At 56.3% G+C, this 21738-nt stretch overlaps 10 protein-coding genes across 10 annotated transcripts; 6 read left to right on the top strand and 4 right to left on the bottom strand.

The window, feature by feature from the left end:
* Nucleotides 1-809: 809 nt before the first annotated feature.
* CABS01_15836 (uncharacterized protein) lies at nt 810-1133 on the top strand (the record flags this gene model as incomplete). Its single annotated transcript, XM_060549170.1, has 1 exon — nt 810-1133. One exon carries the CDS (start codon nt 810-812, stop codon nt 1131-1133), a length of 324 nt encoding a protein of 107 aa, XP_060390944.1.
* Nucleotides 1134-1192: 59 nt separating this feature from the next.
* CABS01_15835 (uncharacterized protein) lies at nt 1193-1545 on the top strand (the record flags this gene model as incomplete). Its single annotated transcript, XM_060549169.1, has 2 exons — nt 1193-1266; nt 1326-1545. Coding segments are annotated over 2 exons (294 nt in total), but the record flags the coding sequence as incomplete, so codon positions are not given.
* Nucleotides 1546-1863: 318 nt separating this feature from the next.
* CABS01_15834 (peroxin 8) lies at nt 1864-3993 on the bottom strand (the record flags this gene model as incomplete). Its single annotated transcript, XM_060549168.1, has 1 exon — nt 1864-3993. One exon carries the CDS (start codon nt 3991-3993, stop codon nt 1864-1866), a length of 2130 nt encoding a protein of 709 aa, XP_060390942.1.
* Nucleotides 3994-4525: 532 nt separating this feature from the next.
* CABS01_15833 (uncharacterized protein) lies at nt 4526-5065 on the top strand (the record flags this gene model as incomplete). Its single annotated transcript, XM_060549167.1, has 2 exons — nt 4526-4836; nt 4945-5065. The coding sequence occupies 2 exons, from the start codon at nt 4526-4528 to the stop codon at nt 5063-5065; spliced, it is 432 nt and encodes a 143-aa protein (XP_060390941.1).
* Nucleotides 5066-5147: 82 nt separating this feature from the next.
* CABS01_15832 (galactoside O-acetyltransferase) lies at nt 5148-6248 on the bottom strand (the record flags this gene model as incomplete). Its single annotated transcript, XM_060549166.1, has 4 exons — nt 5148-5455; nt 5546-5643; nt 5711-5833; nt 6049-6248. The coding sequence occupies 4 exons, from the start codon at nt 6246-6248 to the stop codon at nt 5148-5150; spliced, it is 729 nt and encodes a 242-aa protein (XP_060390940.1).
* Nucleotides 6249-8574: 2326 nt separating this feature from the next.
* On the top strand, nt 8575-9426 carry CABS01_15831 (isoprenylcysteine carboxyl methyltransferase; the record flags this gene model as incomplete). Its single annotated transcript, XM_060549165.1, has 1 exon — nt 8575-9426. One exon carries the CDS (start codon nt 8575-8577, stop codon nt 9424-9426), a length of 852 nt encoding a protein of 283 aa, XP_060390939.1.
* A 153-nt stretch (nt 9427-9579) lies between these two features.
* CABS01_15830 (MBOAT family protein) lies at nt 9580-11320 on the bottom strand (the record flags this gene model as incomplete). The annotated part of the gene is made up of 4 exons (XM_060549164.1): nt 9580-9806; nt 9868-10873; nt 10934-10974; nt 11029-11320. 4 exons carry the CDS (start codon nt 11318-11320, stop codon nt 9580-9582), a joined length of 1566 nt encoding a protein of 521 aa, XP_060390938.1.
* A 1800-nt stretch (nt 11321-13120) lies between these two features.
* CABS01_15829 (WD domain-containing protein) lies at nt 13121-15302 on the top strand (the record flags this gene model as incomplete). The annotated part of the gene is made up of 3 exons (XM_060549163.1): nt 13121-13229; nt 13404-13519; nt 13581-15302. The coding sequence occupies 3 exons, from the start codon at nt 13121-13123 to the stop codon at nt 15300-15302; spliced, it is 1947 nt and encodes a 648-aa protein (XP_060390937.1).
* Nucleotides 15303-15923: 621 nt separating this feature from the next.
* CABS01_15828 (DNA/RNA non-specific endonuclease) lies at nt 15924-16988 on the bottom strand (the record flags this gene model as incomplete). The annotated part of the gene is made up of 1 exon (XM_060549162.1): nt 15924-16988. One exon carries the CDS (start codon nt 16986-16988, stop codon nt 15924-15926), a length of 1065 nt encoding a protein of 354 aa, XP_060390936.1.
* Nucleotides 16989-18983: 1995 nt separating this feature from the next.
* CABS01_15827 (ZIP Zinc transporter) lies at nt 18984-20732 on the top strand (the record flags this gene model as incomplete). Its single annotated transcript, XM_060549161.1, has 3 exons — nt 18984-19047; nt 19126-19256; nt 19329-20732. The coding sequence occupies 3 exons, from the start codon at nt 18984-18986 to the stop codon at nt 20730-20732; spliced, it is 1599 nt and encodes a 532-aa protein (XP_060390935.1).
* Between the last annotated feature and the right edge of the window lie 1006 nt (nt 20733-21738).

The raw sequence follows: 21738 nt of genomic DNA, 5'->3' as shown, positions 1-21738 counted from the left end.
TCTTCTCTCCTTTAATGCGCTTCGTGGGGCATGGCCCTTCCCAGATCCGAGGAGGCATGACAGTCGTCCAGAGAGATGAACGAGATGAGCGCTGAGATACTGAAGAGATATTTCCCACCCCCAAACACCAGTCATGTGCCCCATGAAACCTTGTAGATTTGATTCGCTTACGCGCAGGAAATCATGGTTGTCGAGCTTTTTTCATCGGCTGTCGTCTCACTCTGTTCCTGTGTTACGCCGCGTTATCGCCCCTATAGAAATCAAGTGAGAACTGAGTTTGAATGCGAAGAAGAAATCTACTCGCTCGTCCCTTGAGTATATCAAAGCAAGCTTCTCGGCTACGTGCCATCTCTCGTTTTCCTTGGTTCTGTAGAATCACTACAATGCAGCATCAATAGCCACTGGACAAATGTAAGACGGATCACGAGAAAAGGGAAACAAGCCATCACATCTTGAAAGGAATATACTCAAACCGATGATTATTCGGATGAGAAGGGGGGGCGGGGATGAAGCTTGCTCGTAGCCCGAGGCCGGTCCTTCCTCTAGACCATGATGTCTTGATCGCTCCTTCCTTCTCGCAATCCACAAAGCAAAACCTTCTCTTTTTCTTCTCTGCCTCATCAAAGAGACATCTGTCCCCCAAGCAACAACAAGAGATCGTACAGTCCTACAACATCTCCTTGTCCTCCACATCACTAACCTACGACAACTCACCTTATCCTCACCAACATCATCACCCATCCCTCTTCACAAGCAAGGAAACCGTCACTTCTATCCATACACCTCGAGCACATCCATCCCCTCAAAAAATGAAGACCAAACGAGCCAACGCGGCCAGAGGCCCCTCGGAAATCCTCTCCGACGCACCAGAAATCACCCGCCAGGAACGCATCGTCATCACCCGCCTCCTCGGCGGCCGCCAGTCCTTCCACGTCAACCCGCTCACGGACAAGGAGATGGCCGTCCTGAAGAGCGTCGTCCCGCGCCTCATCAAGGCGTCAAAGGACCCGCGCATGCCGGACGCCGACTGCTTCTTTGACCGCAACTTTGAGACGTACCTCTTCATCTTTGACGACGCGCTCCGGGTCGTCATGCAGCTGAAGAAGTGGTACGGACCTGTGGTGTCTCATTGATGTTGATTTGATGATGGTCGGCCTGCTTTGGATGTGGTCTCCTTTCTTGCACAGAGGAAGAGGGCTGGATAGCTTGCTTGCTTGCTTTGGCTACTACCTGTAGCATCTGTGGATTTCTCTCCCGACTGCTTGGGTAAGTCAAGAACATAGGCTATATTTCCTACAGCATCAAGCTTTCTAACTATTGGCTAGCAGGCATTCTACTCGCATTGGAACAAATTACAGACACCAAGGGAGCCTCGCGAGTGCTGTGGGCATCGGGTGGAGAGCACGCCGGGCACCAGCCAGGGGAAGTGGGAAAACAACGTTGCAGAACCACGACTGTCGGGAGGACTACAGAAGCAGAAGCAGGGCGATGCATCACCACTGTATACGACCAGCGAGATACAAATACGGAACATCAGTTCAGTGACAGTGGTCACCCTGTCCCGTGATACATGTCCATCTCGTAGAGATCATTCTGAAGGGACGTGACGCTTACAAGCAAATTTGGATTCTGACCTCCTTCCCAGTTGCGTGAGACTTGCTACACGTGTCTGTACATCGAGTCCTCATATCAGAAAGAGCAGTCACTTGACACGTCACGGATGCGATGATGGTAAAATCTAGATTCGACAGTCTTGGCCTTGAACTCCTCCCGCTCATATTAATTTTCCATTCTACGTGATACATCATCTCATTGCCGCTCAGATACACAAAATAAATCACACGCTTCTCTCTGACCACAGTCTTACAGCCTACTCGACTTACTCTCATCCATAATCGCACCACTCATCAACGGCATCTGCTGCTGCTCTTGCTGCTGCAGCAGAACCTGATCCCTCCCGACAACAAGCTCCCGCCCGCCCTTGGTAGTCCACCACGCAACCCCAATCGTAGCCCTCTCGACATCCATCTCGCCACTCACCAGCACCTCCCAGAACCGATCCCTCACAGGCCGCCGCACAGCCGGGTCCGCAATCTCGTTCATCGCCTGCGCCGTCAGCGTCAACCACTCCTCCACCAACGGCAGCGGCAGGAACGGAAGCGAATCCACCAGCGTCAGCACGAGCGAGCTCTGCTCCGAGAGGACCTCTGTTTGCTCGGCGGTCGCCTCGAGGCCCTTCTCAGCCTGCGCGAGCGCGTCGTGCGTGGCGGGCAGCGGTGCGGTGCCCGCGCCCAGCGCCTTGAAGCGCACCATTTCGAGGAGCGTTTCGGAGAGCTGCGGCTCGGCGAGGGATATGGGGAAGGGTGGCGAGACGATCTGCATGACCGTCTTGAAGGCCACGCGGAACTGCCGCGTCGAGATCTGCGCCGGGAACGAGGCGAACAGGGCGTCGACGTAAAAGGGAACGAGGGTGACGGTCAGGGCGCCATTGTGCGGGCACGAGAGCACCGAGAGGACGGCGCTGTGGGCTGCTTCAAAGAGCTCAACCGTCGTCGATGTGAGAGCACCCGTGTGGGTGAGGTAAGCTGTCGCCGGCCGGACGACCAGCGCGTCGCAGGCTTCTGTGGGCATGTTGAGGGGCAGGTGTTCGGCGATGTTGAGGTAGAACAGGTCTAGTGTTCTGTCGAGGGGGCCGGGGGGCACCACTCCTGCGTGAGGGGGCTTCGTCTCCGTGAGGAAGGAGACGCAAGCATCTCCGAACCGTGCGAGGATGTCGAGGGATGTGAGGTAGGTAAAAGTGTACGCCTGGAACGAGCTGGCTCCGTGCCTCGACGAGATGAAGAACAGAAACCGCAGAGTGAGCAGTGTCTTGGTCGCGACCTGAGGACCCATGACATCGTTCCTCATGCGTGGATCGAGAAGACTGCGCCCAACAATGGACTGCAGGACAGCGACCGTGGCGTACATTGTCTTCTTCAGCGTGCCCCAGAGGACCGGCCAGGTCCCCTCGAGCGTGTTGTGCTCCAGCCGCGCCGTCTCGTCCGCGGCGTCGACCGTCGACAACGGGTTGCGCTGCCACTGCTGAAAAAGCTTTTGCGCAAACTCGAGCAGCGAGTCCTGCGCGTCGAGCACGGCCGACGAGTCCGTCGCGTTCGTGACGGCAAAGGCCGCCAGCCGGGACAGCGGTCCCATGCCGCCCATCAGCGGCTTGCTCTCCAACGCCTGCTGCAGCCTGAACGACGGCGACGCGGGAGACCACTCCACGAACGGACCGTTCTGCTTGACGTCCCTCCGAACGTCCTCCAAGAACCCGCCGTCCTGGAACCCGTCCTCTCCCGTGATGGCTAGCACGGTGATGGGCAGCAGTGCGTTGTAGTTGATGGCGGACTGGTGGAACTCTGAGAGGAACGGGAAGACGTAGTTGAGCGCGAGCACGATGGACGCCGAGGCGAAGGACCCGTCCTGGCGCTCCAGCGCGAGGTTCGCGGCCGTGACGACGGCCTCTTCCAGGGTATTGCGCAGACCCCGCGACAACGAACGCTTATCGTTGCCCTCCATGCCCATCAGGATACCCGTCAGGACCAGCAGATGCTGCCACCTGTTGGAGCGGTCATCGGCGCCCTTGACCACGGCCCGCACCCACGTCTCGCTGCTGAGACCGCCACCCTGCCTCGTCGGTGTCGGTGTATGAATCGTGCGGGAGTCATTGTTGGCGACCGAGGAAGCCTTTGCGTCGTCGAGCTCGTTCTGCCGCACCCGTATCGCGGCGCTGTTGTAGATTGAAATGATGCGGAGACTCGTGCGCAGGCCGTCGCGGCGGTGCCAGATGGCGGGGGCGATGAGGAGCTGGGAGGTGAGGACGCCGAGGTTCAGCGGATTCGAGAGGGAGGTGAGGAGGTTCACGGTCGAGCCGACGATCTGGTCCGTCTTACGGTCGTCATGGACGTTTTGGTACAGCTGCAGAACCGTGTTGAGGAGTCTGTCGGCCGGCATCGTGTCGGGTCGGGTCGTGTCGTATCGTTTCGCGAGACTGGCGTATCATTCGACGGCTATGCTGGGAGGGAATTAACCATAGACGGGAAATGAATGAAGTTTCGCAACGGAAGAGACGGTGGTGGAAGGAAGGTGCGGCTGGTGATGTTGCCGGTGGATTGCGATATCGAAGCCGGTGCCGATAGCAGGACGTTCGGCGGGCGGGCGCATTTGCCGAGGCACCTGGAGACCGACGGGACACGCCCCTAAAGCCACACCTCGAGCTTGCCTTAAGCTGCGCCATCCCTGCAACACCTCCCGCCCACCCCAATTGGCACCCGAAGATCGTCCACTCAACCCCAGCAACATCGTCACCGCGCGCAGGAACTGCGACTACCTACCTACACTAGGTACACCAACAACCTCCGAGAACCTCGAACAAAAAGGTCAACGACCTCGTACTACCTACAACTCTCGCCGCCTACATCCTCTCCTTCCTCCAACGTCGAATCGAACCGGAACCGAAAAAGAGAAACACCCGACACCCCGAACAATGTCGCAAACGGCGCGCGACTACCCGCCGACGAACTACAAGACCCCCTCGTTCCCCAGCATCAACTGGCAGCTCCGCGACCTGACGGACGACCACCGCTGGAGCCTCTTCTACATCAACGACATCTGGCGCTTCACCGTGCTGTGGACGACGATAATCTACAGCGTCGTGCACCTCGGCGCGGCGGCCATCACCATCGCCATGCACACCAACAAGCGCGGGTCGCTGACGTACATCTGGGCCGTGCCGCTGCTGTACCTCATCGTGTCGGGCGTGCAGGCGCTGGTTGCGGGTAGTGTTGTTGGGTTGATGTGAGTTCTCTTTCTCGTATTTGGCACTCGGGGCAAAGATAGGAGTGCAGAAGATAAACACAGAGAGACAGATAAAGAGAGAGGCTAACATGGGATACTGCGTCACAGCCTAGCTGCGGTTTACCGTGCCGGTTTCTTCTCCATGTCAACTTGGATCCCGTTACTATGGGGCGTCATCAACGTCCTCGTCCTCATTATCGCATCCTTCACTATTCAAGGTGGTCTATGAACACGAATACGACATGAATACACATAAACACCTATACATACTACACGCACGATGAAAAGCCAGGCACGCGAAAACTGTATTACTACATGGTAGAGCTAGGAACGATCCTGTTTGGCACTTCGTCCGACGGCTTTGTTGTCGTCGGCTGCGACTGCTCGACAGTCTTGATTACCCGCGCCGGGTTACCCGCCACGCATACGAAATCCGGCACGTCCTTGGTCACGACGCTCCCGGCGCCGACGGTCACGCCCTTGCCGATGGTGATTCCGGGCAGTACGATGACGTTGCCGCCGAGCCAGCAGTCCTCACCGATGGTGATTGGCTTACCCGACTCTGGCCCGCGGGTGCCGTTGCGGAGACGGGGTTCCAGCGGATGTGTGCCGCTGTAGACTTTTTGAGAGGTCAGCTTAGGTAATTCGCGGGTCGCGGGTTGCGCCTGATGGGGTATAAGTAGAAGAGAGGAGAGAGGAGGGGACTTACACGAGCAGTTTGGACCGATGAGGGTGCGGTCGCCCACGGTTATGAGACAGGTGTCTATCCATGTGCTGTTGGAGTTGACGTAGACATTCTCACCGAGCCTATTGGGCGGTGAGTACGAGGCACGCTTCACTTGGCTGTGGAGATCCGGGGGTGGGTGTCACATACTTGACATTGTAGCCGTAGTCCATCTTTATCGGGGTATCGATCCACGGGTAGTCTTCAAGCAGGGCATCGTCCTCATGATGGCGGAGACGTGGCGGAGGGAGAGGGATCGTGTCCCGGTTGATGCTGGGTGGGTTCTCAAGTCAGATCCGTTCACTCGTTATGCTAGGTACGGAGTACACATGAGGTAATGCAAAGTTGCGGGGGACAAGGGAAGCTCTCAAAAGGTCTGGAAAGTTGCCGATACCCAAATGATGCGGGGACACGGCGATACGCGCAAATAGAACCGGGGGGTGGAGATAGTGAAACAGAGAAATAGAGAAAAGAGAGAAGGGACTCACTCTTTCCACATGCCAACGAGGGTACGGCGGCTGACATCGCCAGCGTTGTTTAGCTTGTCGCAAGCGGCTTTGCAGCGTTTCCTGTCGGCGATGAGATCCGGGGTAAAGGCCCAGTAGAGCTCGCCGTTTCTCATGCGCCTCCTGTTTTCTTCCTTGTCGACGGTGCGGATGTCCATGGCTACGTCTTGGAGGATGAGCATGTGGGATGTGTCTTTTGTGCGCGGTCGCGCGTAAGGTACGTATGTGTAGGGGACGTAGGTATGAGTTGAAGTGTGTCTATGTTTGCCAAGCTCGTGTAAGGCGAGGTAAAGCGAGGTGAGGTGAGGTGAGGTAAGTTCAGAATGGGGGTCAGGGGAATCTGGGGTGGAAACAACCGACTTGTCGGTGAGTTGACAAGAAAAAGGATATCCACAGAGATGGATAAGGGGGGGATGATGAGGAGGAATGTAATTGATGGATGGAAGAAGCGAGAACAAGGTGTTTCTATTGAAGACGGGGTCGTTTGGGAAAACCTAGAGCACAACCCACGACTTTTTGTACGATGAGGAGGAAGAGGAAAAGGGTCTCTATGGAGGAGTATGCAGTAGTGTAGGTACGGAGAGTAAAGTAGTGTAGGTATTGGATCTCGGATGCCAATTGCCGGCCGTTGTCGAGCTATGGCAGTAGTCTGGTAGTTTAATTCACGAGCTGGCAACCCTGAAGAAAGAGGCATTAAAGGATCAAGTGACCAATTGAAGCAATGGAGCCAGGAAGGAGAAGGGAAAGGGAAGAGAGCCCAGAGGCTACGCAGCAGAGCTAAAGGTGGATGATCTGGTCGGTGAACCCGAAGCAAGGTACGTGTAAACGGGGACGGGGGGGGGGGGAGACGAAGAAAGAAGGGGACCAGACCTGGACCATGTTGGTTGCTGGTGCTGCTCCTCCCCAGTGCCCCCCCCCCCCCCTCCCAAAATGGGAAAAAGAAGCAGCTGCCAGCAACAGCAGTATTTTGCACGACACCTAAGAGAAGTCAGTCAGTGTACGAAGTATCCGCAGGTGTTCAAAGCGCATCGACGGCCGCGGGGGCTCCACGCACTTGCGTCACCCGCCCCCCTTAACTCGGCCCGCGCTCGCGCTTGGCCTTACCCGCGTCAACTCTGTGTGTGTGTGTGCACCAGACAGACACGACGCACTCACTCCAGGTCGTCATCTCTGTCTGTCTGTCTCTATCTGTCAGCCACAGCAAAACATTGTTTGCCAGATTCCGTTTCTCCCGTCCCTCCCTCGTATTCTTCCTCGTTGAATACCTGGGGCAGGGAACTGTTGAAGAACCCATTGAGCAGAACAGCCTTACCTGACATCACAACGGGAATAACCTCAGCATCCCCTAGCTGGGCTGAGGTGGAGAGACTAACGCTGGGAAGGAAAGGTGGGGGACGACATCTGATTCCGCATCTTGGATTCCACAGTCTGCGCAGCACAGAAAGAAGGATCCAACGTCTGTGCAGTCTCACGTCCACATCTCCACGATTCTTGCTAGTATAGTACATACTCGAATACCTCCGAGGATTGCAGCAAACGACCGGGAGAACGCACCCCATCACCCACACTGGACGTCGGAGTCTCGCAATTCACGAATCCGAGAGACTCCGTTTCCACGCATGTTGGCTGACGAACGCCGACTTCATACTTCGCTTTTACTACCCAATTCACTCTATCGCAAACCCATCACGAGCTCACCGCCACAGAACCGCCATGTTCTGAACTCGAACAGAGTTACCAGCACTGCCAAGTTTTTCGTTTTCCTTCTCTGCCCTTCTTCCCGCTTTTCCCTTTCGTCGCAACTATCCGTAGACGTCTGTGTCAGTGTTGCAAAAAAAAACGGGAAACTTGGGCTCGCATGTAAATGACGGCCACAAAAGAAGCTAGAGCCAACTTGCCCCGCCACAAACTGCGCTCTTCCAGTCTCGACGTCGTTCCGCGGCTCGTTGAGGCTCTGTTTTTTTCTCGCAACGTAAACTCTGCCACACTCGCATCTGCCCCTTTGCCGTATCCCGCATCCCGCGGCCACCACCACGACTCTGCATGTGGGCTCCCGAGTGGCTTAACCCGACCTGCTTGGATTCACAGAAACATCGGATCAACGCATCTTTTCACACAAGTCAGCCAGCCACAACCATGTCGACTTTCCGTCGGGTGTAAGTACCCATCTGCCTTGCCTAGTACCTATCTCTACCTTTCCCTGCCTTCCCTTTCCTGTGCCTTCCCTTTCTCGTCTTGCTTCAGCCAGAGCCGCAAACTCAGCCACACCACCCTCGGTCCCGGCATCAATCACAAGAACACCGCCCCGATCTCCCGTACCCCGTTTCCTCTCCGCACATGTCCGGTCCCGTACCGTCCTGTCCTGTCCTGCTCTGTCCTATCCCTGGTGTGAGGTGAAGTGAGGCGAGCAACTGCGGCTGCGACCTCGACGTCCTCGGACACCTCCAAAGGACGTCCAGTTCTGCGAACCTCTTTCTGCCCCTCAACACCAAGACCCCCACCATCGCCATGTCTTCACGCACGCCCATGAACCCCCTCTACTCCCAACCACCAAACCTCCCGAACCGCAACCACAACCGCCACAAAGACCCCCAAGCTGACATCCCCCCCAGCGACGCCCGCCCCCAGGACCCCCCAACCCCAGGAAAAGAATACTACCCAAACCAACCGAAATCCCTCGCCGGCATCGCCCTCCGCGCCTTCCTCCTCGGCACAACTTTCACCCTCGGCCTCCTCTCCCTGTCCCTCCTCCTCCAGACTACCTCGTCCCCGCTCTGGCGCCTCCCCTTCTTCCTCTCCGCCCTCTCCCTCTTCCACTTTCTCGAATTCTACACAACGGCAGCCTACAACACCCCGCAAGCGACAGTCCACGCCTACCTCCTGACAGCAAACTGGCCCGCCTACGCAATCGCCCACGCGACAGCCTTCCTGGAGTGCCTCCTCGCGAACCTCGTCTTCCCCGACAGCGCCTGGGCGCCCTTCGGCCTCCGACCCTTCTTCCTGATTGCGGGTCTGCTTCTGGTCGGGCTGGGCCAGGCGGTCCGCTCCGCGGCCATGGTCACGGCGGGCCAGAGCTTCAACCACACCGTCCAGCACTACCGCGCAGAGTCCCATACCCTCGTCACGGGCGGCGTGTACGCCTACTTTCGGCACCCTTCGTACTTTGGCTTCTTCTGGTGGGCTATCGGCACGCAGCTCGTCATGGGGAACGTGGTGTCGCTGGTGGCGTACGCCGTCGTGTTGTGGTACTTCTTTTCAAAGAGGATACGACACGAGGAGGAGCTGTTGGTCAGGTTCTTTGGACAGGATTACGAGGACTATCGCAAGCGTGTCGGGACCATGATTCCCTTTTGCGGGTAGTTAGTATGGGCTCGTCATGGCACGCAACTTGAAGAACGACATGTTGAGCCAACTGCCAATTATTGTGTTTTGTCTAAAACCCAGAAATCATAGTGTACATAGAAAAGAGTACCAGGCCAACGCCGTGCCCCATTTGATGATTGTTTTGGCGAGTTACGAGCTTGCAACCGAATTACAGGCCATTTGCCTGCTGACGCTGCCGTACTTGGCCTGCCACGCGTAAAAGTACATCAAAGCTGCAAAGGGCTGCCCGAGGATGGTAAACGAGACCCAGAAAATGCAGTTGCCGAGCATGCGACCCGTGGGAGACTGCATCTTTTCCAGGGGGGTGGTGAGGGCAATCAGGGGAAGTTGGAAGAACATGCCCGCAAAAGCAACACCTGTTTTTCTTTGTTAGCCGACTGACTGACTGTACGAGTTTTCCCCCCCGAGACGACTTACCAATAATGTTATGTGTCGGGATACCAACAAGAACCTCGTGCAGGACGGCAGACGCGAAGAAGACGGCCAGTTGCGCGGCCCTTGGGCTCCATCCTCGGCCAATGAGGGGTGAGTAGACATGACGCTTGAAGTACTGGTATACGGGCTTGTTCCACAATCGCCAGTATGCACCCAAGCTCTCGCTGTTCCACCAGTCCTCGTAGAAACACCGGTCACCGAACCGGGTAACTTCGGCGAGAGCGTTGAGAAACGATTGGAAGAGGGCAAAAAAGCCGGCGAGCCAGATGACCAGAGAAATCGTCGAGAGTTTCATCAGCCGCTCGAGAATCTTGGGTACGTCCAGAGAGGCAATCTTGTCGAGAGAGTTGATGAGGACAGGCGCGGCGTACTGGGCGCTAGCGAACCAGATAAAGACACCCAGGCCAAACACTTCTGCCATGCGCTTCGCGACAAAGACCCATCTGATCTTGTCCGTCCTCGGATACGCGGGCTGGTAGACCAATGTCGGTGCCCACCAGAAGTATGCCAGGTTGTGCATCGAAATGTTCTGAGGATACGGGCACTGCTGGTAAATTTCGGGCATGGCGGCAAGTTCGCCCTTGACAGGATGCAAGTAGGCATGACGCAGGTCTCGGTTCGTAAAGGCGTACGACGCTGTCTTGAGCCAGACGATGATGGCGTGGAGCTCAGTCAGGGTGCCGATCAAGGGGTGGTGAATGTGGAAGTACACGACATAGGATGTAACGGTCAGAGCGAGAGTGATGTTAACGGCGTGGATCCAAGCGATAACCTTCCAGGTCGAGTCAAACCTCGCGCGCTGGTCCTCTGTTGGGCTGGCGGCTCCGTCTTTCGATTTCGCCCGCAGGCCCCTTGCTTGCTGGGCGGCAGCCAGTTCGATTAGGTACGCGGCGATAAGATGACAAGGGATCAGAAGATATAAGCCCAAGCCGAGAGCGAGATCTTGCTGGCGGAAATCGTGGCAGCGAACACAAATCAAGACTCCATACTACAAGCGCCTGATTAGTGAGGTGTGTCTTCATATCAAGAACAATTCGTTGAAGCCTACTTTTTGAATGTTCTCCATCATCAGACGAAGATTACCGACAACTATGCTTGGTTAGCCAATGCCATTGAAGCAGCTCCGGCATCGGCTCGACGTACTTAATACAATAATCATTAAGTTCCTGAAGCCAATGAAGCTCGGGGCCGTGTTAGAGTCATGGCTCAGGGTTGATGGGCGCGATTTGGAGTGGACGGCAGCGACGTGTCTGTATTTCTTTTGAATAGCCCTCCTCAGCTCGTCGGTCGTGCGGTTGGTGTCGGGTGTAGTAGTCGGCTTGACGGCGGCCTTGGGGTTGGAGGTGCCATTGGAGGTGCCATTGTGCTTGTTACGCAGAGAGGAGGTAGTGGTGGTGCTTGAGCTCTCAAGGCTCGTCACCGTAGCCGTGTTCATGACGGGCAAGACGTCCCTGGAGCTATTGGGTCCTCAACAAGAATGTAAGAGAGAGAGGAGGAGGAAAAAAGGAAAAGCGGCCGTAGTGGATGACGAGGGGGAAAGATGGGTGAAAGTATAAAGTGAGGAGACGTGTAGGTAGGCTGTCAGGGAAGAGCTATGTATATGCAATGCAGGGAGTGAAGTGGTGGCAAGCGCGATAAGATATCGGACTCGTTAGTATAGATCTCTAATGCAAGACACCGCGCGCGGCCGGGTCAGGCAAGATGAAGAGTACGGATTGACTTTGTAGCCGGCGTTTCCAAAGGGAAAACGGACGGCGCCCGCGAATCGATTTGAGCTCCTTTCAGAACTGAGGAGAAGCTATTTTATCTGGATTGGAAGGTCCAGGTAGGGCGCATTGGCTTTTTGGCTGTGCCTGGTGAGGGGCAATGGCTGAGGTGCAGGAAAATGATTGAGTGGTGAGGTAGCTTTAAAGAAGGGGGTACGTCAAGGCACAGGGGGGGGGGAAAGGTAAGTGAGGTATGTAGTCGGAGGGAAAACCAGGTGGAGGAAGCTAGGCCGACGCCATCAGACCTTGTAGCGTGGGGATTCGTTCATCAACGTGGAGGAATGATGGAAGAGGAGGCGCGCTGACGACAAGAATGCAGACGGCGTGCAGGACGGGCCAGTTGAAGAGATGCGATGCAGAGAACTGATCAGAGACATGGAAATGCAGGAGAGATGAAGTAAACAAAACAGAATTTACGAAAAAGAGAGAGACGAGTGACGACGGGCCAAGGTACTAAGGTAAGGTAAGGTAGATACGATGGCACGGCCCATTGGGGCGGGATTGGAAGGGGGGACCTTGAGAATGTCAGGGTCGTTGAGCTGTCTGACCCGGAACCTGGCTGGATCAACGGAGAGCGCCTCAAAGCCAGCGCTAATGCATGACCGCAGAGAAGGAGACAGCCCAGAGAGACAGAGAGCAAAAAGCCCGTTGTGTTTAAAATCACCCAACACATCCTGCATCCTGACGCCGCCAGCCTAGGCAAGTTGAGGCCTTGAGAGAGAGAGAAAAGTCGCATGCATCCAATGCACGCCAAGGGTCTCTACGGCTCCACGGATAGTGACGGCGATCCCCGGTGGCAGCTCTGAGTGGTCCAACATGGGCTTCACCTCGTGGGTCCAGGGAACTTGGGAGTCAGAGTCTAGAGAAAAACGAGGAGGGAGCCGTGGCTTTGCAACTGGAAAATCACATGTGAAAGTGCCTGACTGACTGGGCAGTGGGGAGAGGGGCCAGAAGAAATCGCACCTTGCCATAAATTATCACCTCACGAAGAATCGCGGGATATTTTTGGGCATTCGCGGCATGGGAATGGAAATTTGGGACATGGGCGCCCCGATATTGGCCCGGATAAGAAAACCGATAAAAACCGTGGGCCGTCGACCTTTCCCGGGAAGTGAGCGGGTACGTACCCAGGCTGCATTAGCTCATCGACCGAAATTGACGACGTTGGAAGGGACGTGCCTCTGTGCATCCTTCCTTCAGTCCACAGCAGAGCTCCCAGCTCCCAGCTCTCAGCTCCCTGGGTCATGTGACTGCGAGAAAAGTAGCTGGCCTGTGCACGCGTCGCGGTCGTTTTCACTGTCATTGGCGACGTACCAACCTCGTGGAACCGAACAATGCTGAAGCTCCCTCACCAACAAGCGCCAATTCACATTTTACTGAAATTTCGGGGTTTATTTCATCAGCCATAAACTACATATGAGCTCAATATCAACAAAGAGAGATTGCGAAACCCTCATGAGAGTTTAAAGATGGCGTATGATCCTCGAGGGGATCACCATGGCAGGAGAGGAGGAGGAGGAGGCCCAGGCGGTGATGGAGATGGCCAAGATGGCGGTTTCGTGAGAGCCAGGGGTCGACGTGAGTTTTTACCTAGATTCTCTAGCACGAGCTCATGCGTAGAATACCCAGAGCGGAAGCCCTCAGCCTACATGATGAGAGACAGGGGCGAACACCATCTGGACTTCTCATCTCAAACTCCTGCGCGCTTGAGACAAAGACTAGCTTCCACGAGCATATAACTGACGTCCCCAGGTCCTGTTACTGATTATGGCTCAACCGTCGCCAACTGGATGCGCCATCGCTCGCCACTTGACGGCGATGCATACACCGGAGAAGTCGAGAGGCCTAGTGCCAGCTTCATCGTTGATGTGAGTCCTCTACAAGGCCGCCTTCTCCTCATCTGCATCCCTGACACTAACATGCTCACAGTTCATACCACCCGCCGCGAGGAGGACAGATCCCGGTGACACAATCCCAGTGAAGCACCTACACTCATCACTGAACAAGATCAAGCACCCGGTCAACGTCGTCAGGTGGACGCCAGAAGGACGCCGCCTGTTGACCGCGTCGAGCAGCGGAGAGTTCACATTATGGAACGGTACCGGATTCAACTTTGAGACCATTATGCAGGCCCACGATTCCGCCATCAGAGCTCTCGCCTATTCTCACAACGACGACTGGCTCATCTCTGCCGACCACGACGGAAGCGTCAAGTACTGGCAGCCCAATTTCAACAACCTTCAGAGCATCGCCGCACATAACGACCCGGTCAGAGACCTCGCATTCAGCCCCAACGACTCCAAATTCGTCACTGCATGCGACGACTCGACGCTCAAAATTTTTGATTTTGCTGGAGGAGTGGAGGAGTCGACCCTCAAGGGCCACGGCTGGGACGCCAAGAGCTGCGACTGGCATCCGACAAAGGGCTTGTTAGTATCAGGCTCAAAAGACCATCTGGTCAAGCTGTGGGATCCCAGGACAGGCCGGTGCCTGACCACCCTCCACGGCCACAAAAACACAATCACAAAGACGCTGTTCGAAAAGGTCCAGGGCGACTGCCTGGCAACGTCAGCACGAGACCAGACGGCCCGCGTCTTCGACCTCCGAATGATGCGCGACATCTGCCTGCTCAAGGGCCACGAAAAGGACATTTCGACCATCGCCTGGCACCCAGTCCACTCCAACCTCCTCAGCACAGGCGGCCACGACGGCTCCCTTTACCACTACATCCTAGACGAGCCCAACACGCCCGCCGGTCACGCAAACTCCGTAGCTCCCTACGACAGCTCCGACCCGTCGACGACCCCGGCGCAGACGATATATCCCGCCCACAAGGTCCCCTTTGCCCACGACTTTGCCATCTGGTCTCTCGACTGGCACCCGCTAGGCCACATCCTCGCCTCGGGCTCGAACGACCGCATCACGCGCTTCTGGTCTCGCAAGCGGCCCGGCGACGCAGACGTCTTCCAGGACCGCTACCACGTCGGCGAGGCCGCCGCCGAGGCCAACGGCACATGGGACCGCCGCGGCGGGCGCCGCCAGCGTCAGGAGGAGGAGGAGATGGAGATGGAAGACGAGATGGACGGCCTCGTCGACCAGAAGATGCCTCTCAAGCAACCCATGGTCCCTGGGTTCCCAGGCCTCCCTGGTCTTCCTGGACTACCGGGCCTACCGGGCCTCTCGATGCCGCAGAACGGCGGCGCAGGCGGTCCCGTCCCGCCACCGCCGATGATCCCCGGCGTCGGCGGCGCAGGTGGCGCACCCCCTCCGCCCCTACCCTTCCCCCTGCCCGGGCTAAACGGTGCACCGCCGCCGCCGATGATCCCAGGTCTCCCCGGCGGCATCGACCCGAGCAACCCAGCCGACCTGGCCAAGATTGCTGAAATGATCCAAAAGGCCGGCGGCACCTTACCTCCCCCGCCACCAGGTGGCTTCGCGCCGCCGCCCGGCATGGTGCCGCCGCCGAATTTCGTGCCGCCGCCCGGGTTCCCGCCCATGCCCATGTCCATGCCGCCGCCTCCCGGCGCGAACAACAGCAACCACAGAGACCGCGACGACGGTGGCCGTGGCGGCAGGCGGGCGCCGCTTCCTAGTCAGGAGGAGAGTCTGAAGCAGGAGCAGCGACGTGGGAACTATACGCGGTCCCGTTAGGCGAGCGAAACTGTAGTAGAATTGGGGCGGGCGTAGGGGGCGTGGAAACCGCAAACGGGTGGTAGGGAGGCAAAATACGACTCGGAAGTCGTCGATTTGGATTTCTCCGGCACTCGACGGTCCTTTCAGTGTACGAATAGTGGCTTTGAGGAGGAAGTAACGGGTTGATGATACCCCGGCGCTGGGGGGGAACCAAAAAACACACAAGTCAAGTCACGGTACTCGAGGAACTCTGCATCTTTGGACAATGTGATGATATACGTATGCGAAGGCATGCTGTCGACAACTGTCGACTGACCAGGCTTGTCTAGTGTACATGTGCCCCACTGCTTGTGGCTTGGGATCCCTTCGCATGATGCTTGTGTCGTAGCTCTGTGTATGCAAATATGCGATGCAGCCGACCCCTGCTCTGTTTCTGTCTCTCTCTCTCTCTATCCTCGGTCGCTTCCACCTTCCAAGGTACAGTAATGGTACATATGTGAAAGCAAAGGACAACTATGGAGAGCCAGCTCGGTCTCATGCTAAATCCCCGCCAAATAGAAGAAACCCCAACGGTCCATATCGGAAAGCAACCTCCCCACGCACTCCTCCGTGATCCTTCAGCAACCCCGCCGATCCATTCTATGAACGGCCCTTGCCGCCGCCACCAATCTGCTTCTGCCTATCCGCGTACTCCTTGACGACAATCGCGCACGTCGCCTCGGTACAGAGCCTCTTGCGGCGCTGCGGCGCAAGCTTGCTCGCGAACTCGAGTCCCGCAGCGCGCTCCACGGCCTCGAGCGGCATCTCAAACTCTGACAGCGGCTTGCTGTTGGGGATGGGCGCGTTGGGCATCACGAAGGCGCCAATGGCGACGTTGCCGCCGGCCTTCCCGTCCTCGGCGAAGATGACCTTGTAAAAGTGCGTCGGCACGGCGACGTTGGGCGGGTTGCCGATGACCTCGTACTTGGTGTACCACTTGCCGTCGACGGGGTCGCGCTTGGGGAGGTACAAGGGTCCGGTGACGATGCGGACAGACGGGTACCGCGTCGTCAGGCGGCGGCAAAAGTCCTCGAAGTGGGCCCAGTAGTCGCGGTTGAAGCCGTCGCCGACCTGCGGGCACATGTTTGTGAGGTAAAAGGTGTCGTCCATGGCCTTTTGGGACCACTTGCAGTCGGCGGCGGGGACCTGGTGGCCGCGGTCGTAGCCGCTGCGGAAGTAATCCTTGAGCTTGGCCTGGAACTTTTCGGGGACGGAGGCGTCTTCGAGGAAGACGCTGTGCTTGCGGTCGCCGTCGCGCTGGGCGAGGGAGGCGGGTGTGATGTGCTCGACGACGTAGTGCGGGTTGCGGGTGCGGCGGTCGAAGGAGGAGACGAGCCCTTGCCGGGTCGCGAGGTCGGCTACGGGACCCGGGAAGCCGTATTCGAAGATGCCTGCTGGGTCGACGGGGCTGCCTGACGCTACGGGAACGGGACCCGGGCCGCCGGAGGGTGAGGGAGGGAGCGGGACGGCGTTGGGGTTGGCGAAGACTTGCGTGCTGGGGACGGGGACGGTGGGAGCTGTCGAGAAGGAGGAGGTTGTCGTCGGTGCCGTTGTCGTCGCGGTGGGAGGTTGCTTTTGGGAGCGCATGGAGTAGATCGAGGCCGTGAGCGCGGCGCCGCCTCCGGCGCCTAGCGCCATGAGGGCGATGGAAGTGGTTTTCGACATGGCGACGGTTCGGTTCGTGGGGAGACGGTATCGGCCTTTTTTTTAATTTGTCTCTTGCAACTGACACGATATGATGGTGGAAGAGGGAGTTGGAAAAGTTGCCCGATTTCAAGGATCCGCTGTTGCTGACACTACTCTGGCCACGGGGCAAGGAGAAGAGGGCATGTGATGATGTTGCTGGTGTTGGTGTGGTGGGTGTCTCACCTCACGGGACGGGGATCTGGAGCTCGGAGCTGGAAAATTTTGGGCAACGGTCGGCAGCGCATAGCCCGGGGCGGCGATTTCCAGGGACCTACTCGGAAAAGGAACAGCTCAGTGCGGCAGCCGGCAGGAGATGCAGCCACGCAGCTTCCTTGTCCCGAGCATTTGCCGGCGTGAGGCAGGTGGACCGTGGATGTGGGGTGGGAAGGAAACCAGAGCAGGGGCCCATGGGAAAAGTTGAGGTCGACGACTTCGGTGTGACATACTCACCGGGATCGGTATCTCGGTGAGGGCGGGGCCTAGCGGATGACCAAATCCCAGTCTCCGATTCGCGGCGCATTTCTGCCCTGCGCGCGCGACGTAAACTCTCTTTTTGGAGAGGGATCCTGGCCTACTGGCATCAAGCATTCAAATAAGACACAACATTAGCATGCCGCTTCTACCACAATTGCAATATAGATCTTTCACGTGTTGCGCAGTCTTCTCTGTTAGCAGGGCGCTTCGGGCGGCTTCAGTGAGTTGGCGGCTAGCGCACATCACGGGGCTCGAGGAATAAGGTACTTCGTAAGGTCAGGTATGGTACGTGGATACCTCGTCCCGCCATCCGGGTTCTCAAAGCCAAGACTTGATCCATTCACGGACGTGAGCTGTCAACATGCCTTGACTCGGTCTGGGACATGGGCGAGGGATCCCCAACAAAGGGGCGAACAATAGCACCATTCTGCGTTGTTTCGTGACTTTGCCCGGCTCAGCAGGATCGAAACAACCTACGTTCTCAGTGTACCTAGTGTTGGCTGGTTCATCGCTTCAACTCTCGTTAGAAAAAGAGCCGCATGTTTCCTGCATCAGAAAGGAAGAAAAGGTGGGTTGCTTTCGGGGAGGGTCAGACGGCAAGCTGCAGGGCGGCAATCGACTAAAAGAAGGATGAATAAACCTAGTAGCACCAGCCTGTAGGTACGAGACCAAATCAGAAGAAAGCATGCAAGGTAGAATGGAAGGGAAACGGACTCTGTCGGGACATGAGACTCCCTCATAATACTAATCAGTAAGGTGACGAGTCTGACTGGGAAAGGCCATCAAGGTTCTCAAAATCCGGTGCAAGAAAAGCCCATGAAAAAGGCAGGCCCATAAGACCCCCCCCCTCCCCAGCCATGGACCATCACTGGGAAACAACGCACCGGCCCCGCCAACAGAGCCAGAGCCAGAGCCAGATTCAGCGCCCCCGAATCCACGTCCCACGCAGGTGGAAAGCTTAAGGCGCAGAAGTCTCTCCCAGTCTCCCCACCAGTCTGCGCGCAAAGACGCATTTGATCTACTAGCGGCCATCGACATCACCACCTTACCTTATTCTCTCTGCAACATTACCGTACACTCCTTCGTTCCCTAGACCTACGCCTTCACTTCTCCTCCTCGCTCCTCTTCTCTTCTCTCCTCACCAACCCGTGGCGAATACCTTCAAGGCCTCACCTTAACACCTTGATATCCTTTCATACACCAGCTATCCTACCTGCGTCTTCCACGACCAACCTACGTACCGTACACCACTTGCGATTCAACCGGGTCCTTGCGCACATACAACCTTACCCTACGTCAGAGGCCTGCCGCTCTGCTGCGGACGCAGCCACCTAAACCATATACCGTATTCAAATTCCTGGGATTGCGACGATACTCGAGAACCATATAGGTCGAATCGCATACGAGAAGAAGATCAAATCACGCATCCCATTCTGCATGCGCCGAGCACACAGACATCCTACAGCCATCGATTGGAGGTGTTGAGCTGAGCTGCCCATCATGGAGTCGACGGAACTTGACAACGACACCAGGGGGTGGATCATGTGCATCGTGAGCGGAATAGGTGGGTGATCAAACACGCACTGCGTCCTGCCTTGGCCTCCTACGACGAACATAGGCTAACCTTTTGCTTGCTTGACAGCTTGTGTCGTGGGCGCATCTATCATCTGTGTCGACCTCGTTATACGATACCTCCCCGGGAAACGCAACTTTAGGATACAAGACAGCAATGCCTTCCTGGCATGCTCTCTAAGTCTGAGTTTCGGTGTCATGGTGGGTTGAACCCCAGAAGCTCACGCAATCGGATTCTGGCGAACGCATACTGACTTTATATTTGCAAAACAGCTTTACTCAGCGTTGAACAACATGCTCCCATCCGCAAAACAATACCTTAAGGAGGATGGCTTCCAAGACCAGATCGCTGGGTTCCTTATCATGGCCTGCTTCATTGGAGGCTTTGTTGGCATTCAGGTCATTTCACGCCTACTGCATCAGTACATGCCATCTCACGTTGTCGATTGCGACCATACGCATGACCATAACGAGACCGATACCCGATCGCGCAGCCAGAGCAGAAAGACTTCTTTGTATACCTCTAGTCGCCGCTCTTCTCGACGGCCGCTTGTTGATAGAATAGCAAAGAATGGCCACGCTACCGAGTCTACACCACTTCTGAATGGAGAGGTTGCACACGAGAACGGCGCACCACCCATGGCGAAGCGCCATGCCTCGAGTAGGGGCAATCTGAGTCTCAGCACCAATCACGCTACCCCCACGACCCGACCCTCGCGAAGCCGTGGCCCCACCGTGGATAGACGACCGTCCATGGCCCAAGTCCAACAACGGGTCATGTCCTTCGTCAAAGACACGAAGACGAATTGCGACGAAGAGGGGCCATGCTTTGGATACACGGATCCTTGTGGTCAGGAGTGCTTCAAGCACCTGAACGGCCGCTCGACATCCACATCAAAGCCTCCGGCTATCCTGCGCACCAATACAGGGCACTTTTACGCTCCTAGCCATACGGATTTGGAAGACTTGGAAGAGGGTGGTTCCTCGTGTAATTCTCCAATCAGTGGGACAATGCGAACTAGCCGCGCAGCTTCGAGGGAGCCTCTGCCGGTGCCGGAGCACGATGAGACGCATCACCACCACGACCACAGTCACAGTCATGGCCACGATCAATCGCATCACGATCATGACGCTCACGGTGACGGCGAACACGCGGACGAAGATGTCGAGGCGCAACATCATCATCACGTACCTACCAATGCCTTCCTCTCTCTAGGCTTGCAGACTTCAATCGCCATTGCGCTTCACAAGTTCCCAGAGGGTTTCATTACTTACGCAACGAACCACGCAAATCCGGCACTGGGTTTCAATGTCTTCATGGCGCTGTTCGTCCACAACATCACTGAAGGATTTGCCATGGCACTGCCGTTGTACATGGCGCTTGGGAGTCGCATGAGGGCTATGTTCTGGGCCGCGATCCTCGGTGGCCTTAGCCAGCCTTTGGGTGCGGGCATTGCTGTGTTGTGGTTCAAACTTGCGAAGCATACTCACCTCACGCCGAATGCTGTCTCTTACGCTTGCATGTTTGCCATTACGGCTGGAATCATGGTGAGCGTCGGCCTTCAGCTCTTTGTTGAGGCGCTAAGTTTGAACCACAATCGGAATCTCTGCATCTTTTTCGGTTTCATGGGAATGGCCTTGCTGGGCATCACAGGTGCCATCGCTTCTACACATTGAAAAGGCGGCGTGGCATTGGTAGGATCATCAAATTGAGAAATCAAACCTCTCTCAATCGGCGGCGTTAAGGACTGTTTGTTTATATTGGCGGGTACACATTTCAACAAGGATAGGCATGGACAAGGGTGGCAGGGCACACATGCATTTATACCATGGAATAGTCTACGGCTGTGCGGGTGCCAACTTTATACACTGGATAGGTGGCTCAACATTGAGGCTTCTCGTGAGCATTGGGCCTCTGGCCCTAACAGGTTGGATTGGGATTTGCTGCAACGCATCGACGACCGCTCGGAATTATAGATAATGGCCATCGAAGAATGACGTTTCAAACCAGATTGACCTAAGTCTTTATTCCAAGAGTGATATGAGATTGTGAAATCCGAGTAATAACTTTGAAAGCAAGCGTTCGCTAATCTCTGATGGTAATATGTGTGATATAGATCAAGGTAAAGTTCATGTGCTTTCATTAGCTATATGGAAGCCTATGTACGAGACAACATTGCAGACGTGATTCACTGCGAGACAACGTGAAAGCAAGAGAATTTCAAGTATCGCTGAACATTAGCCCTCCGACAAGACCAAGGGCCAGGACTGAGAAGCAGAGGTAGAGACTGTTCCCCACGGGATTGGCACTGGTCAATCTACGCAGTAGATACCGACGAGAATTGAGTTCGAAGCGCGGGCCATCGTGGCTCACGCTCGGCTTGGGCTATGCCTTCGGCACTGCTTAGATCCAACGGTCTCTTTGCACCGCATTCCTCGGGATAAAAGAGACAGGAGCACGTGGACGGCCTGCTATACTATATAGGCGATAGGCAGTGTGCGGATACAACATGCCATGGGCCAAACAAGCTGAGATACGCCGGTTTTCTTGAAACAAGAGAGGGTTCGAGAATAAGTGGCCGTGGGTCCCTAGCCAGGCGCTCCCCTTGTCTTCTGACCCACGAGGAGCACGTCGAGGGCCATCCGAGTAAACACTGGTCGTACTGTAATCGTCAAGAGAAGA

This window comes from Colletotrichum abscissum (assembly GCF_030869225.1).
Source record: "Colletotrichum abscissum strain IMI 504890 chromosome Unknown Scaffold_74.1, whole genome shotgun sequence".
NCBI lineage: Eukaryota > Fungi > Ascomycota > Sordariomycetes > Glomerellales > Glomerellaceae > Colletotrichum > Colletotrichum abscissum.
The sequence above is the reverse complement of the archived record's forward strand: the minus strand, read 5'-3'. Positions and strand labels throughout refer to the sequence as shown.